The 19185-nt window shown below is 48.1% G+C and overlaps 1 protein-coding gene and 1 long non-coding RNA gene across 3 annotated transcripts in view; one reads left to right on the top strand and one right to left on the bottom strand.

Moving 5' to 3' along the window:
* Positions 1-1086: 1086 nt before the first annotated feature.
* Positions 1087-19185, bottom strand: part of LOC135394297 (proton-coupled zinc antiporter SLC30A1-like) — a 53254-nt gene continuing 35155 nt past the window's right edge. For both annotated transcript variants that reach the window (XM_064624984.1, XM_064624982.1), the window contains 4 exons: positions 9608-10026; positions 7566-7718; positions 7338-7508; positions 1087-5793 (listed from right to left, as the gene is read on the bottom strand). In XM_064624984.1, coding sequence (XP_064481054.1) covers positions 5273-5793; positions 7338-7508; positions 7566-7718; positions 9608-10013 — 1251 coding nt within the window. In that variant the 5' untranslated portion in view covers positions 10014-10026 and the 3' untranslated portion in view covers positions 1087-5272. The remainder of the gene's footprint in view (positions 5794-7337; positions 7509-7565; positions 7719-9607; positions 10027-19185) is intronic.
* On the top strand, positions 7147-8301 carry LOC135394298 (uncharacterized). Its single transcript, XR_010422819.1, has 2 exons — positions 7147-7266; positions 7349-8301. It is a non-coding gene; the product is annotated as an uncharacterized LOC135394298 (long non-coding RNA).

Below are 19185 nucleotides of genomic sequence, written 5' to 3' on the forward strand. Positions count from 1 at the left end.
GCTGAACCACATCACTCGGTCCTTCTGAACACCCTACCTTTTTCGCCACACTTGATGAGAACTTTGTAAGGTATCCAGACTGCACACAGGGGCGTACTCATTCCCTGCTGACGTGAATCAGTGATAGTAATGCCCACTTGTTGGCAGTCCCATTTGGCACGACAGTCCGATTTCGCCTAATGGCAAGCACCCCTCTCGCCCTCTTAATCCTAAAAATCGCATTTGGCGAAATAGGAATAGGCGAAATGTAACATAACCGTTACGAGTGGTTTCACGCAATGCTAAATGCACCATGCGATTTCAGTTTTACGCCTTATGGTCACTTACGGACGGCCACATTTCTACTTTCAAACGTTCAACTATGGTAGGCGCAGGCGCGTAGTTTGCTTTGTATCCCCTCGCTGGTGCCGCCAATGGACCCAAAATGGAGCCATGATCGAAACTTGTCTCGTTTCTTATTGCTGTGCGGAGTTGGATTATCGGTCTCGCATACTGACATGGGAATCATTTTTGGCTTACAAGAGCAAGGGACCTCAGGATGAAGATATTATAACATTGAACCGTTATATAGAAGGACAGCACTGGCTTACATAACAAACAAACAAAGTAACAAAGTAACAAAAGTAAACAAAGAAACAAAATTTGTCTGGACGTTTCGACGTCTATGCAGAGGTCATCATCAGCAAAGAAAAAGAAAAACAGCGCGTGAGTCCTTAGGTCTTATAACAATCTGGCAGTGGCCACACAGGGGCAGGGGCCACTGCCAGATTGTTATAAGACCTAAGGACTGGCGCGCTGTTTTTCTTTTTCTTTGCTGATGATGACGTCTGCATAGACGTCGAAACGTCCAGACAAATTTTGTTACTTTGTTTGTTATGCAAGCCAGTGCTATCCTTCTATTAAACATGACTCCTCGCTTCTGGTCTATCTTCAATTGAACCGTTACGACGACATCCTACCATCGCTCCCAGTGGTTTCCGATTATGCAAACATTGTATTGGCGGAGAAAAAATCAAACTATCTATGGCTGGGCAGGGATTGCGGGGAGTGAATATCTCGCCGTCAACGCACACATATGACCTCACGTCCTTATGACGTTCTTCATTTTATTGTCCGTGTCATTTCATTGCAGGTCACACTGAAACTTCAACAATTGTCGTAAAACATAATTACATCCATGGTATCACAGTTATGCATCACCACCACGGGCAAGAAATCATCCCACAACGCTGCAGACAGCAAGATGACTAGGCAGCATAACGGGTTTGTAAACGTCAACGCGACATTTCTTCCCTAGAAGAACTACAATACCAATGGCAGGAACGATGGTGACGTGTGCACAAATATAAAAGACACATGGTACGCTGGAGGTATGGCACATCAGGTACAGCTCGAATGTCAGCCGTCTGCCCGTAAAATGGTCAGCCGCAGGAGCAGTAAAAATAGCACATTTGTACTTCTAACAGTCTTCTCCCATTAGGTCTAGTTTTGACAACGTCAATGTTTAACCGTAAAACAAACCAGCCATATAAACAGCTCACACAACACATTCGTCCAAACCAAAAGCTCTGTACCAAGGCATGCATCGCGTAACGCATATAGCGACAGAGTCGGCAATCTCAGAAGTATCCCTTGGGGAGCACAGAAGTGGGCGCTCTAAATAATGTGGTAAATATTCGTTTTAAGATATTAAAAAGGCACGTTTGATAGGCTGGATCTCCTTGGAAAAGTGCTAATGTTTCCAACGGATTTGTGCGGGCGCTAGGTGGCGTCACAACCTTTGTGTCACTGGGGCAGTCATGAACAATGGTTGAGAGCAGACACCTATGCTATACAGGTGCGAATCCCTGAGATACGGTGATGATCATGGACGGTACGAACGGCAAGCGTCATACCTACTACCAATTTATGAAACATACCCCTGGCACATGTGTGGGTGAGCATCTTGTGGGATGACAAGCACCGTGACAAGCGTTACGGTACATTCATATAAAGACCACTCTTCTACGGCATATCGCTTCTTCAAAAGCTTGGGCACAACAATTTCCCCGCTCATCCTCATGCTATGGAGCGATCCCTGCTGTATAAATGGGAAAGGCACTACTATAATATTCGGTTGTTTATGAAAGTATGGCAGACTTTCTTTCTAGAAAAACTGTATAATATGGGGGATTTTCAAGCTGAAGTGCAGGGTGTGCAGACAAACAAAGCATACCCACGTCCAGCGCGTGTAAAGCATTGTGGGTATTGATTGATTGATTGATTTGTAAAAGAAAAAATTGAGAAGTTAGTCCCGAGCCACTCGGGACTGGCTACTCCAGGACGCGTTATTCAGAAAAGGAAGGGAAACTACACAAATTTATACACTTTGAAACGGAATGGATGAAAACATCACCACAAAACTTGGCACCAAAAGCAACAGTGTAGGAGAGTCCACGTGCGAAATCTCAATACACAAAAAACAAAGAGCGTCACAAAGTGTCAAAGAGGGCAGTCGAGACGAGGAATTACACAAGGGCGCGCATGGCAGGTATGAGCTGATTTCCGGGCCAGCACCCAAGACACCTTTCGGTGGGTATACTTTGAGTCACTGATGGATTATTCATGTGCGTGTTCACATAACGATGACCTTGGATGATGTGATGACTATTTCGCATCACGAAGACAGAGGGAGTAACGTATCAAGTCTTTGTCAGTGATTCACCATCAGTTGTCCTCTGATGGGACGCTTCTACAAATTGCGCACTAATTAACGAAGATAAGCCATTTGATTAGCCGAGCTGATAGCACCTGAGAGTAAAGATGCGTTCGTAAAGTAATTTTTACGCTGTATCATGTATTATTTTAGAAATAAGTTTGTGATATATTAAAGGGGCACTAAAGTGCAAAAGCAACTCCTCGTGGAGTCAAAGATGCCGTTACCTTTACGCCAACACGAAAGTTCATGGTTTGTGTCGTTCGTGATTTATGAGCGAAAGAACCCGCAATTTACATTTTCCTTCTCCCTCTCCTTCTTAAGGGATCGCGGCAATGCGGAGAGGCCTCGGACTGGTCTCCTGAAACATTCTCCCGCCATGATTGGAGAAATCGTTTCAAGAGACCAATGAGAGCCCTCTCCGCATCGACGGCCTTCTTGAAAAGAAGAGGAAGAGGGAAAGGCGTAAATTGCGGTTTTTCTATCGATCGTAAATCACGAAGGACACATACCGATGAATTCCGTTCCTTTTGTGTTGGTGTTAAGGTGACACCATGTCTTTCATTCCGCGAGGATAAATTTTTGTACCCCAGTGCCCTTTACGGACACAGTAATTCTTCATGGGCCTCCCACCTCTGATCCGACAAAAGAAGGCACCTTTCTAGAACATTTACAACTTTTTACGTTAATTCTGTCGTCATGCGACGAGCCTTGCATCACGTTCCGTTTCGATAGTCCCGATGTCCCGAATATCCACCGATGAAAGCCTTTGGCCATAGGTCTGGCCATATTATATTTCCTGCCACAATTGTATTCGTAATTAAAAAGGGTGCTCATTTTTAGCCTTTACAGATTTTTATAAAAAAAGCTATGAGAGCAGCATAGATGTCGTTTTTGCAAGTGAGTTATATGTCCAGGCGGACATCCTCTCGAAGATGGTATGTAACTACAACATAATAATAATAATAATAATTAGTTTATTTCCACAAACAAACCGTGGAGGGAAACTGCGAGAAAAAGTCACAGATTGTGCCTTGACTAATTATACCTAAAATCCATTAATTAACTCTGTAATTACGGGACTCCGGCAAAAAGCGAGATAGCTGAATGGAAGACAACCCTCGTTGAAGGCCATTCCATTTTAAAAAGTCCCGCAACACGCACGTGTGTTGAAGTACCCAGCGCCGAATTTTTGCTATGCAAATGAACCGAAACCGGGCCGACCTGCAGCGCTCACTTCACGTCAGAGGGCCACTTGCTTTGGAGCGATGGAGATGACTGGGGTAGTTGCTGAAGTGCTGGCTAGATCAACCGCTTTGCTGCCCAGATAAGCCTCTGTCGGCGAAGGTCATGCTCACCTGAGGCGCACGGTTTTGGTTTCGGCTTATATTTGCGTACGAAATTCGGCTATGAATATTTCACGGCACGGGCTCGTTTCAGGATTTTAAAAAGATAGAATGGCTTTCAACGAGGAGATACGTAGGTAAATAGTCACCTTACAGTTACATACTCTCTGAGAGAGGATGTCCGCCTCGAAGCAGCCGTCGTAACTGCAAAAAAGACAACTTCGCTGCTCTGTAAAGGATAAATACCGCCCTGTATATGTATTCGCAAATATAGAATGGAGCATATATTTCTCACGGACACTGAAGCTGCCATCATACAGGCTACAAACGAAAATAGCTTCGACCTCCTGTGGTTAGAATTCCGTGAGCACCTTCAGGTGTACTGGTATTTAGTTTCTGCGCTTGGAGTGATCCAATTTTAATATCGGATGTTAAAACGTGCAATATCAGGCTCTACGGAAATAACTAAAACTTCAACGAATAAGTCGATGCGTTAGCCCATTCAGTGGTCCATTCTCTTTTTATGCTGATGAGCTATCCTTGAATGTAGCCAATGTAGGTGCCACCATTACTCCATCGACGTTTGATGACAAATAGACGATTGGTTAAACGGTATTACCTTCCCATCCGCACGGGAATAACAAAAGCGTTGCTATAGTCTGCTCCCAGTAGATGCTAAGAAGAAACGTGCTTCTGAGGCACAAGAATCCTTTGTACGAAAACGTCTAAAAATAAAATCCACACACAAATTCTGATCAGGTCCCGTTTGCAAAGACAAGTAATGACCGAGTTATACTTATTATGAACTATTATCATGACATATTGTGAGAGGCCCAACAGTGGTGCCAAGGATCGAGTACAGTTTGGAACGTGAACGCTCCTGTACTATCCTCATGTCCCGTATATGAAAGCACCAGACACGTGACCGGCTGATGGTATTTACAATAGGAGATGAATAAAAATTCTGGCACTAATTCCCCAATACCTTGCATTGCTGCATGGGGAATAACTATTTTAGCCTTTACACCGTTGTCTTCCGAAAATTGGGCTGAAAGTTATCGATACCAAAGGCAGTTGCCGGCCGGTTGCACGTGGCACGCGGCCAGATGCCACACCCTTGAGCAGCTGTCGCATATCCTAGAAGCTGGGACTTGGGAAGCGAGCGCACTTTTTTGTAGTGTCTCGATGACGTTCGAAACACGTCTTCCAGCATCGACCAGCAGATGTGATGTCAAACGTCCGTCTCTTGGAGGCTATTCACGCGGCCGAGCGCTCCCTCATCCAGGTGCAGGAATGAAGAGGTGCGATTTTCCTGAAGCAGCGGAGCCTGCAGTTGTTGCTGCGCTTGTTCCTTCCTGTCGTGCGACGCGTTTCTTCGCCTAGCTGTGCCATGGGCTTCATCGTGGTCCTCGCGACAGCATGTTAACGTTCCACATGCCTTGCCCTTAGAGCATCTCAATATGCACGGGGAGGCCGAGTGATCGCCCTGACAGAACTCCGGCTGCACTGTGGGCAGCGCAATTCCTTGATCTTTGAGGAATCGGCTCACCTTCCCTGCCAGAGAGGCGTAGGCCGCCTCGCTGTCCACTGCGATATGCACCGTAGCAATCAGTTGGCTGTTGGTCAGCTGCCACAGGTGAAACTCATGTACGTTGATGATTGCCGGGAACTCTTGGAGCAGTTTCTTCTGCAGTGTTTCCATGTCAACATTTTTGGGCATATTCTGCAGCAGGATAAGCCCAGATTCTTTCACTGGAAAGAAGAACCCTCATGGTGTAAGTGTGTTCCAGGAAAGCACTTACAAATTAAGAAGCCCTGCGGGCCTTTAGGTTGTCATCAAATGAAATAAACAGCAGATATAGTTCCAGTCATTGAGAAACGTGCCTGTCGCAAAACATCTTGATTCCACCAATACGAATGAGCACCGCGAACACGCGCCACGTCACAACTATGTGATGGCAATATGATGATGCGGGGTGATGACAGATAACCAGTTTGCGAATCTTTTTTGGTCGTAGCTGAGTTACTCCTACTTCTGAGAACGTTTCTCCAAAAAGCGACATGACGGCTGCGGGACTGTAAATAACGAAAAATGAGACTAGCAGAAACTGGTACCGGACACTGAAAACATCAGAGTGTAATGGCGAATTCGGGTGGGCAGATCAATGGACGTCGGGATTGATGGGGTCTTCTTTCCCCGCCGGTCCTGTTGAGCTTGATCCTTGTGATCTCGCTAGCCCCTCTCCACTTCCTTCCTATACTCACTCCCGCTTTTACTATCCTATCTATTATTTTATATTTTAGTGATTCGGTCCCTGATATACCTCGTATGGCACGGGGGCCTCTTCAATTATTTTCCCCCTCTTTCCTTTCATTCATTTATTTTCTTCAGGCACCCTACCTACCCCCCAGCTTTCATTTCTTCAATATACTCATTTCATGGGAACACGGGCTAGCGCTCGGAAATTGCTAGGTCGCCGCCCGCGCTGGATCACGTGACCGTTACCACCCGAACATGAGTGCCAGGAATCTAGCGGTTTTAACCGCTTGGATCACGCTAGGGGCATCGCGGTCGTTCGTCGTCGAGTTCCGTCGTCTGCTAACCCATATTAACTTCGATGTGCGGGTCCAATGAGGGCCCTCGCCACACTCGCGGTGCGGCTGTGACGACACCGGATAAGGTTGGGGAATCCGCTGCCCGGTGGCTTCGAGACGGAGCGGAAAAGGTGATAGCTGGCAAACTCCGAGTGCTCGGAAAGCCCCACGGGAACACACGAGATGGCTACGTTTTGACCAAGCGAACGTAGTTGCTCGGAATCTGACAAAAAAATCTGCCAGGGAATGACCACGCGAATTCCCCAGAAGACCGCTGATAACATGAGTTCGGAGGTACCGTATCTATAGCATCTATCAACGAATAAGATTCTGAGTCATGCACGCTGCCATTGGTTCCGGTAGATACGATAACTTCACGGTGGCGTTATGTGAGTAAGTGAGTGAGTGGTCCCTTTGTCTGTCGCGCACAAGCACTGTAGGTCGTGTTCTGCGTGAGAACTCTCTGTGTGCGGGCTATATGCTGTCGTCTTGTCTGCTCATCAGGTGCGTTCTTTGTATAACACTCTTTACCGTAAGGAAAAGGTTTTGCACCTTTCTACTGCGAAGAGCGGGCACAGCAGCTCAGTCATTGACATTTGGTGTCGCCGGATATTGTGCTACGGTTTTGCGGTAACACACTCAGATTCATTTTCGAATAGTTGTGTCCGCGTCATTCGCGATGGCATTATGCATCTACTTACTCCTCGGGTAGGACGTGCAGACCAGGACAAGAACGGCGACGATGGCAAGAGCAGGATCCACGTAGCGAGGAAGCGGCCCATCGCCGAAGTGCACGGCTACAGCGCACGCCATGAGCAAGAGGCATCCGCCACACGTACGAAGGGCCTCGGACGCACATTCCTGCCAATGCACTGAATAAAAAGAAACATTCAATCAGGTCAGCTACGTACGGCCTGTGTGCCTCTCACCCGTTGTTCGTCCTCCCACAGCAGGGGGAATAGGTATCTGTTCTGGACTAAGCTGGCAGGCCTCCTCGGCAGTGTCGTCACCCAGCACAAAGTTGACTTGGACGTCGGTGCCACTAACTATCCCCACGTTGCAGCCACGACGATTCTTGTGCCCTGTAATCATTATTGGACACACATATCTATATAAACCGACTCAGGTTTCGGTCAGGGCAATCGTAATGCATATCGCAGGTATGCACGATAGGGCGCACCTGACCCCACCCTATCCCTCTTTTTTCTGCCTCGGCTAGTCCAACTATTCTGTGCTTATGGAAATAGTCTCACTGTTACCATTATCGCAACTCCTTACAATGCAGCGCATTACACGTCGAAAAATACTGCAATTATTACAGTTGTTACTCTTCGCTGTCGGGACACCATCTGGAGTGGGGGACACCACAAGTCCACTATGCTTACTGTTCACTATGTCCACTATGCAAGCTCACTATGTTCCTGAATGGCATGCCTGAAACCTTGACGGAGACAACAAGGATGCGATGATATCCAGTTGGGCTGACTTACGATTTGGTACTTGGTATTTGATGACCGATTTTGAATTCAGTGCACGTGTAACTTGTGTATTGTTGTAATATTGTACTTCTATTGCAGTTGTATTTTCTTCTCTGTTCTCGCTTATGTGCCCTAAATTCGTTAAATGTAATGTCTAACTAAATAAATAAATATCTGATAAGTTTTATGCCTCGGAATTTCGTCTCGTTTCGGCATGACGACACGATGTGTGCTCGAGAAATTCCGCCTGTGCATGGAGGGACCAAGTGGAGACGACGATGCCTAGTTGTCCGGCGACTGTTGTCAAGTGGAGATACCTGTATTCCTGTGAATGTGGACCGTGCTTGGGAGAACATGTAAAAGAGAATGGTGCAGAGAGTGAATGTGTGTCCGTATCTTCATGAATAAGGCCTTGGTATGTTGACGAGAGCGCGATGTCGATGTAGTGTAATTGGTAGCACCCTTGACCGGCAACCTCTAGAGAGGTGTGGGTACGAATCCCAGCATTCGCTGACTTTCCGTCAAATATCGTCTTTCAGATCATTGCTTGGGCGTTGGTAAGGCTTATTTGTTGTCAATGAAAAAATGGCTAAGAAGCAAGCGAGCTGGTGAAGATCTCGGGGTTTTTACAATATGCATTATTTGTTGTGTTCTTCTTAATTTTTCGTTCAGCCTCTGCAATTTAAGCTACGTTCCCACAACCGGGCGGGCGTCCGTAACGGCAGCAAGGTACCTTTGTCGTCACCGGAGGTGAGCTTTCCAACCCCGTGCAAGCAGTCACTCCTTCCGCGTAAAGGAATTATAAGTAATTTGAGTAGATCTACACGGTGTCAGCCTGTTGGGGCGAGTGTTGCACGTGTCGCAGGGTATAGGACTGCGGATAATTTCGACCACCTGGGGTTCTTTTGACGTGCGCCGGAAATCTCCGACACACGATGCAGGATGCAACGTTTACCTCCTCCACATTGCTATCGTCCTCGGATTGAACCCGCGACCTTGAGCTCAGTAAAACAACATGTTACCGACTGAGCTACGGAGGCCTGTCGCTGGTGGTGGTGTTAATGGAAGGAATGGTTTTATTTTCTGTCGCAAGTTGCGGGTACACTTTCTCTGCGGGACTCGTTTGCATATCTGTAGTACATTCCATAATATGTAGGATCTCATAATATTTTTCTCTGTATAGCTGTTCAAACACTGAGGAGGAAAGGAGGACTGAGCACTTCATTTGTGCTGGTAACGGGCACTCTGTGTTCAATCACCGTTGTCGTGTGCTTGAAAAAACGGCTGCGGTTTCAACTATATACGCATCAAAGTTGGATTCGGCAATAGAGCGTAGGTGTGATACGTTATTTCGAAACAAGGATCCAAGTGAAAAAGGGATGAAAGTTGGTTTGTACCCTACCTGAACCCAAGACTTAACGAGAAGCAAGTTTCCTCTTTCGTCGCAGCCATATTTCCCTATACGTAGAAAAAGGAGTCCACGAAGTACGTACGTGTATGAATGACTAGGTAGCAGACAGTGTGCACAGCCAGGCCCAGTATTCCAAAGCAGAGCAGCAGCAATGGCAGGCGAGGCTCGGTGCTCTCGTGCGAAGCATGCACCAATGTCTGAATGGCAGCCACAGAGATGGCGAAGCAAAGAGCCATCTGGAAAAGTAGATTCACGAGGGCTCCCAACACCTCGAGTCTGGCCCAACCGAATGTGTTCCGCAAGGTCCGCTCACGGCACACGTGGTAGCTGAGCACTAGGAGCACAATGGCGAGGACGTTGTAGAGCATTTGATAGGCACATGTGAGGAGCACCAGGGAGTGGGTCACGTGGGAGGCGACTAGCTCAGACAGGAAGAAGAAGGCCGCCATGGCCATGGCCAAGTACAGCTTTACACAAGAGGGTTCCATCGTTCTCACGGCACTGTAACAGAAACACAATCAGGTTATCAGTTTGTTGTCTTTGCCAGCAAGATGATGGCCGGCACCTCGGAGGGCGCCGCGGAATAACGCTCGTGACGCCACTATGATTGTGAACACTGTACTGTCCGAGTGTGTACAATCGGGACCATGTTTCCGTGTTACAAATGTTGTAACGTAACCTGTTTTCTATTTTCTACGCTACACATATGTTACACAAATGGGTGATCAGGTGGATGTTTCGTGGAGTTCCAACGAAGGTTAGGGTGGTTCTGAGTCGCCATTCAAGAATCTCATATGGCGACATTATTGAAGACAGAGCTGGGGATTTCTTAACCGCAGATATCCCTGTGAGAGCGAAGAGATACGGAATAACTCATGCGTACGGTGCGCGATGTGATGTCGGCCCGTGCACAGATGAAACCAGGAGATATTTGTTACAGAGCTCTTCCGTTCCTTAGTAGTAATCGCGGGCCGGGGCCGGTGGGGGATATGAAGGAAATAATATTATGCAGAGAAGCTGCTCACATATATCGGATCTGCTATTTTGAATTCATGAGTTGTTAGCTGCTAAATATAAGAAGCAAAACGGTTAAAGACAAGAGACGATAGAGACTAAACCAAGAGTAATCACGACATCGATCTCTTCGGGAACTTCAACGGTATATTGAGCTCTGAAGACAGACCCAGTTGAGTGTGTTGGGCTGGTGGCAGTGTCTTGTCATTTGGAAGTATGCCTGCCAACCTCACGTTTGATCGAACGGAAATGGGGTTGAGCTACACACACTTGAGCTAGACCACGTTGTTCACCACCAGCAATGGGGTAGAGTGTCGACTGCAGTGTACGCCTCTCGTTGACATAGGTCCGGCAGCGGAGGAGTATGTGCTCAACGTTGGCAAGTACGCCACACTTGTTGCACATAGGGCTAGCCTCACAGCCTAGCTGGTATCGATAGGACGGAGTGAAGGCCACATTCAGACGTAGCCTGTGGATGAGTGACTGCAGAGGACGAGGAAGCTTTGCAGGCAGCCGGTATGACAGCGTTGGGTCTACATTTCCCAAAGAGGACATAGTTGGAATGTCGTGTTGCCACTGTAGGGCAGACCAGGAATCGGACAAATGCCTGAGGAGGGATCTTCTGTCTCCTCTCGAGAGTATAATGGGCATAGAAGGTCGTTGTTGGTGTGCAGCGGCAGCGTCGGCCTCGTGGTTCCCAGTTATTCCGCAATGCCCTGGAACCCACTGAAAGGCAACGTAGTGGGAGCGATCTTGTAGGGACTTCAGGGCGCACAGGATGTCTATCACCACTGAGGCAAGGGAACCGCGGATGCCCATGTTTTTAATGCACAGGAGAGCTGCTTTGGAGTCTGTGTAAATTACTCAGTGCCGCGGTTCACAGTCTTCCGCGTATGTCAAGAATAACAAGATAGCATAAAGTTCAGCGGATGTCGATGAGGTACGGTGAGATAGACGACACCCACGTGTAACAGACTCTGATGGAATGGCAAAGGCTGAAGATGAAGTGTCCCTGGTCGACGATCCATCCGTGTATACAGCGGTACTGTTGCGGTATTGAGCCTCGATGAAGTCAAGGGTAAGTTGCCTAAGAATAAAATCAGGATAGTTCTTTTTGTTGTTCTTGAGGCCGGGGATGGAGACAGTGACAGGCGGCGATGGCAACGTCCATGGAGGCACTTTGGGTGCCGTCTGGTCGACTATGAATTTGGGGATATGAGATCTGAATGATGTCACAGCAGCATGAACCGTCGCGTTCCGTCTAATGTGAAGCTTGCGAATCAGAGTGTGACGGTTATCATGGGCACGTAGACGCAGATAGTGGCGTGCAGTTTTCCGAGTACGGAGCTCTATATAACGTTTTGTACATAACGTACATAAGTTTAAGAAACAAACAAACAAACAAATAAACAAAAATGGAATAGCTTCAGCGGTATTACGCATGATTATGAAGGCTACGCTTTCGCTTTCTCACTATGATAAAATGACTTGGTCCATGGTCAAATCTAGCTCACAAACGCCCTGTACAATGCAGGACAGGCTCATCAATGTAATTTCACCAAATCAGCGCGAGCAATTGGCAGACTTGTACGTAACGGGTAATTGCGTTGCTAGTAATCAATTACTGTTTGAGTAATTTGTAAGTAATCGCACGGTCCTTTGATAGCTTCCTGGTCTCGCAGCTCCGCCGAAGAGGTGGCCCAGGGCCGACTTGCGCCGTGCGGTGGCGCTGCGATGCTTATACAGGATACAACCTCCATTTCGCCAGGCTTGGGAATGGCGCGTTTCGTACCGCTTTTGGGCTTTTTTCGGCTTGCAACAGAAATCTGCTCTGTTGTGGTGTACTGCTGCACCGCTGCAGCAACTCTGATGTTAATAATCGTATTTATTCGGCTTCGTTTTATGCTCAAAACTGCTGTCGATCCAGTGGAGTGTCATCGATGTATTGTCGAGGGTGGCGTGTTTTCGCAACATTCAACCTCAAATTCCGGCGCCGTTTATTTGCATTATGGCAGATAGTAAGATGTTAGTTATTCTACTTAGCGCATAAGGGACTCTTCTATACTTAAACGGTAACCGTTACGGCGCGAATGACGGCTCCCGGGCATGAGCGGTGTGTATGTATGTATGTGTGTGTGTGGGGGGGGGGGGAACCACACGTATATGGGCATGGAATATGTGATTCCACTGGGATTCTACTTTTGGGCTAGTGAGACAGAACAAATAATGAGAGAACACGAAAACAGACAGGGATGGACACAGGCAATGGGCTGACAAGAACAATGTACACTCACTGAGTTTATTGCATCACTCAACATACCCTTGGCCAATAAGGTCAGAGTACATTAGCTTCCTTTTTTTTTAAATTCCATATGCCTGACCAGTGAATGTTTAATAAACCATGCCGTATTATACATAGGAAGTGACTATTTCGAGTGAAATGCCCTTCTCAGGTTCAGGGGGTAAAAATGGGCGCTATTTTTAAATCTATAATTCCGGGTGAAACCGGGAAATAATTGTGCCTTCGGGTGTCTTTGTTTTCTCCTCTTGTCTATTACGTCGTTTTTTTTTTCGTTTTTCTTTTTTTTGCCTATCAGCGCTAGTCCCGGAAGCCGTCGACAGTGCTGACACACATGGGTGTGTTGCTGGGAACGTAAGTGACTCATGCTTACACGTGTTCCACGTGGCGACCTTTGTTCGTCATCAATGGAAACGTCACTTGAGGATTTCATAGTGACTGGAAATCAGAGAGAAATCGGGTTTAACCCGAATACTTCGTGGTTTGAGCGTGCTTCGGTACGACGGGCAGCCGTCGAATATGCGCTGCACTGCATCATCGAAGCTTTGGTCTGTCACGTTTCTGCAACACTTTCTCACCGTTGATGATGAATTCATCGTGCCACACGACGTCGGTCCGGTCGAAGTGCTTCTCGCAAACGCGTGTGTGAGGAGAGTCGGAGGTGAACAACAACAACAGATATACTATTCTGATAATGAAGTGGGGAGGTTTTCCACTTTAGGAGTGGAACGCTACCCCATAGCTAGGGGGTCTAATATGAGTGGTAACAATGATGAGTGATGACGATGATGAGCGATGACGATGAGAGATGACGGGAATGATCGGAGCGGCGATGGCGATCCTGATCGTGATGGTGGGAATGTCCGAGAGCGCTGTTGGGATCACAATGAGTCATTTAGGCCTGTCGCCTCAAAAAAGCCAACTACATGACGTAAGGCCGCCCTGGAGTGGGCCGCGGTGTCCCAAGGGCCGAGGATGCTCGACAAGTCGAAGAGGCAGCAGCCAGGGGTGGCAAGCTGTGACTGCAGTGTACGCCTCTTGTTGACATAGGTCTGACAGCGGAGGAGTATGTGTTCTACGTTGGCAAGTACACCACACTCGTTGCACATAGGGCTAGCCTCACAGCCTAGCTGGTAGCGATAGAACGGAGTGAATGCCTCATTCAGACGTAGCCTGTGGATGAGCGACTTCAGGGGACGAGGAAGCTTTGCAGGCAGCCGGTATGACAGTGTTGGGTCTACACTTCCCAAAGAGGACCTAGTTAGAATGTCGTGTCGAAGGTGAAGTTGCCACCTTCAACGCGAGGAATTGCGCGTTTCCACTTCTCAAGTTTGTCAGGATCCGTACGAAACCGGTAAACATCGACACTTTCTCTCCTCCCGAGTACCCCGAGCGACACATCGTAGCACAGCATGTTTGTGGCATGCTGTTAGCCACGGAGGAAAGAAGAAAAGGAGGCGGCCCAACGGCTCTTTGACAGAAGAGAGAACCCTGAGGCAAGTGACGTGAGGATAGGAGGTGAGCTGTAGCTTCTTTGGAGCCACGTTCCCTGAATAGCCCAATGAGGTCGCTTTGCACACGCCACTTTGGGGGCCTCTCCGGTGCGCTACCACTATACCTCTTCAAGTATTCCGAAACTATGCGTTGGGGGCTCCCATAGAGATGTATGTAACCGAAACCGGAAGGCGGGCGGTGATGTCACTGGAGTGGCCCCCAATCTCGGCTAGCAATAGGGCTCCTCCTCTCTTTCCTTCCTCCATGCTGTTAGCATACAATTATCGCGCGCTGACAGCAGAAGCACATGCATTGCTAGGCCAGACGGGGGAGTTTCTCTCCCGTACACAGATGGCAGCGCCGCCACGCGAGTGCTCCTGTCCCTGGGCGAAACCCTCCCATAGAGTTTCGGAAGAGCTGCGTGACCAGTAAGCTATCAGGGGACCGTAGTATGGATAAGACGGCTGTCTTGCAATTTGTAAAGAGCAGTTTGTTTTGTCTTCCCGGACAATGTGGATTCTTTAGTCTCAGAGTAATTCATTACCTGGTAATTGATTACTGAAAATTGTAATTGAATTACTCAAAAATTACTTGGCCAGAAAAGTAACGGTCCATACCCAACGCGGAGGATAGTGGCAACGGTGAGGTCGCTCGATACCTTTCTTGTTCTGCGACCGCCGCTGTCCATCCTTGCAGACAATCGAATAACACGGAAGGTGTTCCTACGGTACAACACTGCAGTTCCTTCCAGCACAATGGCGGAAAGAGTGTTCAATGTGGCTGCGGACGGTCGTTCCCACAAGAAAGCGCGGAAAGTTAACGGACGAAATATTGAGAAGCAGCTCCTGCAGAAGTTGAACAGTGCCCTAATGAAATAAATTCTGCTGAACATGATGGCAATTGATGTTCTGAGGTTGGAACCATGCGCGGATCTAGGGGGGGGGTCCAGGGGTCCGGACCCCCCTCAATTTCAGACTTGAACATAGGGTTCAATGGGCCAATCCCAGCATGCACCTGGCACTTGTTCATAGCGGACCCCCCCCCCCTCGGAAAAATCCTAGATCCGCCCCTGGTTGGAAGACAGTATAAGGGACAACAACACAGAAAGCCTCAAGTGCCTTAGAACAATGAAAGATGGAAGTCACTGAAAAGGTTAGCCAGCTGTAGGACAACAACAACAACATAGATGAATGAATAGATGATGATGATGTGGGATGTTTCCCTGCGTTGAGTGCAGGACCCTACCCCATTCCAAAAAGGTTCACGTGAAAGGATCACGAGGGAAGGAAATCCCTACAGTTCTTGAAGGAGGCCGGTGGCCCTCAGAAAGGAAACAAAAGCGCCAAGTGCACGGCACTGATGTGCAGGGTTACTCCATGGGCCGAGAACTTTGCAGATGTTGAATGGCCTCTGATCCAGCATTTCAAGTTTACATTTAAAGGGCCGTTGCTCGCATACGTACTGGCTACAGTCTTCTATAATGTGTCGGATTGTTGCCGGGAAACCACAAGCGCCGCGTTGCTGTGACCCAGCCTATACCGGAGTGCAGGGGTGAATGCAACGCTTAGTCGTAAACGACGCACGAGAGACGTAAAGAGGCGAGGGAAACCGCATGGCATTTCAAATAATAGAGTTGGGTCAACAGCATACAGAAGCGACCACCGGGTGATGCCATGACACCATTCCTGATGGGCCCAAGGCGACGTCAACGCGGACAAGAGGGAGCGTCTATCCCCGTTCGAAAGTATGATGGAGACTGACTGCTGAGCGGCTATGGTGGGCCGCAGCAGCTGCCCGATCCGCTACCTCATTACCTCTTATTCCAATGTGGCTAGGGACCCATTGGAGGGTCAGCCGGTGTAGGAGTCGTACCGACATCTTCTGGATTACCGATCCAGACAATTAAGCTAAGCTAACACACCTCCCCAGAGACTTCAAAGGGTGCGTCATCTGAAGGGACAAACCGACCACTCTCCCACTCATCCCACTTTCACGCTTACATGTTTTCTCACTCATACACATATTCATACGACGGGATCGGCGCAAGCGGCACCCGTTTGAACATGATGGCAAATCCGTAACTGGTAATCGTAAACGGTAATTCAGAAGATGTGGGTTCGAGTCCTACAGCTGGCTAACCTTTTCAGTGACTTCCTTCTTGAATTCTGCTTTCATGCTGACTTCGCTTTTTTTTTTATTTTTTATTTACTGTGTGTCATATAAATAAATATCTGAGCTTTAAGTCGAGCAATTTCTCGGTGCCTTGCACCTTGCAGTGCGCTCTCGGTTAAGCACGACAGCATTCAGACACATACTGTTTGGCAAACTGACGCGTTACTTTTCTAGACGTTACCTCATTATTTTTTCCAGCGACTAATTTGCATGAAATTATTGATGAAAGAAACGGTAAAAATTTTCTTGTTCATAGAGGGTAACGGTAACGATAATCAATTACTTTTTTTAGTAACGTGTACAAGTATGCAATTGGGTATGGGGCATCGTCTTTTGCGATGAAACACCCCAACGATCATCATCAAAGTAAAGTCACACGTTTCCGTTTCGTACGGTATTCCTTCATGGTCTGCCAGAAACTTCTTGCAGTGGTCGCACTCGATCTACTTTACGCACTTTATCATATGCCACACACGTGTAGCGGGGATAAATGGTGTAAGTGTGGAGCAGAACGACTGCCACTCTTGCCGGGATAACTTTTGTAAGTGACGCCGGATGAGACGCTGGTGACGGCACGCTTCGCGATAGTCACATAGGTTCCCAGATCGGCGGAATCTTCTTTCTGCTCGTCGTCGGATTGCTCGCAACCGTTCATACTCCACGTCAACCCGAGCATACGTTTCGGGCACTGAGACTACCTTACAAACACTCTCCGCTGTGCTTTTCAAAGCAGTAATAAATTCTTCAGCGGTTGTTGCAGTGGCTATATGTTGAGCAGATTGGGACCTATACTTCCTCCAATCTCTGACACGCACCTGTCGTCGTTTCTTCAGACGGCTGGATGCATGATGTGTGTTGAGCACTGGGATATGATCACTCCCCATTGAGTCAGCATAGGTGCACCCCTCGAGCTCACGGGCAACTTCACGGGAACACATTGTAACGTCTATTGAGCTATGGTAACGCGCGCCATGGAAGAACGTTGGTGAACCCGTCGTTGAGGGCGACAAGGTGGAACTCGTCCATAACAGTTTCAAACAGTCGGCCGCGAGCATCGGTGTGCTCACTACCCCATATTACACTGTGTGCGTTCACGTCTCCACAGACGATTATGGGTGAAGGTACAGCACTGAAGAGAGCCCTGAGTTGGTCCATGGTAACTCTTACATTCGAGGCTATATACACACTGCTCACCGTAATGAAACTGCTCCGCAGTCGAACCCGGCACGTCACGTATTCGAAATGGTCATCCGTGGAAGCGCGGAAGAAAGCACAGGGTATTTCCTTCCGTACACACAACACGGCCCTACTCGGACCGTGGGCTTGTTGGGAGGAGTACGCCTCATAACGTGACAGCCTGAATGTGGGGTCCACTCTTGGTTCACTCAGAGCTAAAATAGGAAACTTATGGCGAAAAACGAAGTTACGGAAATCCCCTATTTTCTGACGCAGGCTGTTGCAGTTCCACTGGAAGATTGTTGCAGTCTTTGCAGTTGTAGCCGCATGCGGATGAACATCTCTTAATGGGTTCATGGCGATGACGGACTTCTGATACATGCAGGGAGCTATATTAGTGCATTACATAAGCCTTTTTAGTACCTCCTCCATGGAGAGGACAATTTCAATGGCAATTCGATTCTGCGGGTAGACGTTTGGAGCATTGTGGTAGTTCTTTAGTGCAATGAAGAGAGGTCGCACCATTTCGTACAGCGTGGTGGAAGCGTGAACGAGGTCTGGGGACGTCACTTCTGTGACATGTCGTCTAGTAGTCGGTGATTGACTGCTAGGCACGTCGTCTCCCGAAAGTTCGTCTTGAGGGCTCTTCGAGACTTTGTGCCCAGGAATGGACTTGGGGACTGGACTATGTCCTGGGGGATCGTGATGACTGCCACCGGCCGTACCACCAACCGCATCTTTGTATGTTCTGTGGGTCTGACAAGCACTGACTGTACTGGAGATGAACTGCGGACGATGTGCATGCTCCGCGAGGTCTAGTCGGTCGGCGTCCTTTAAGCGGGGAAAGTCGCTGTAGGTTGATATTTCAACTGAGGGTCGCGCCCTGTCTGGTGCCCTTTGCCCCTCTTGTCTGATCGCTACTCTCGCCGTCTTCGCAGTTGATTGATTGATTTTTAAAAGAAAAAAATTGAGATGTTTGTCTCGAGCCACTCGTGACTGGCTACCCCAGGACGCGTTATTAAGAAAAGAAAGGGAAATTACACAAAACTCGACGCTTTGCAACAGAATGGAAACAGAATAAATGAGAACATCACCATCTAGCTTGGCACCAAAAGCGAAATCTCAATGCACAAAAACAAAGAGCGTCACAATCTGTCAGAGAGGTCCGTCGAGACGAGAAATTGCACAAGGGCGCGCATGGCAGGTATGAGCTGATTTGCTGGCCAGCACCCAAGAACCTTTTCGGTGGAGTATGGCCGATTATCCAGGCGGGACAGGGACGACACAAGGGTACAACGGTGTGCACTGTACCTCGGGCAGTCTCGGAGTATATGATCCACGTCCTCAACTACATCACACAGACCGCAGTTGGGGGACGGGACCATGCCGAGCTTAAACAAAAGTCGTCCACTGTATGGCACGTTGAGGCGAAGCCTGTAGATGAGCGACGTGATGGGTCGAGGAAGCGCTGACGGCATATAAAAATGGAGATATGGGTCCACCTT

Source organism: Ornithodoros turicata, chromosome 5 (genome assembly GCF_037126465.1).
Source record: "Ornithodoros turicata isolate Travis chromosome 5, ASM3712646v1, whole genome shotgun sequence".
In the NCBI taxonomy this organism is placed as follows: Eukaryota; Metazoa; Arthropoda; class Arachnida; order Ixodida; family Argasidae; genus Ornithodoros; species Ornithodoros turicata.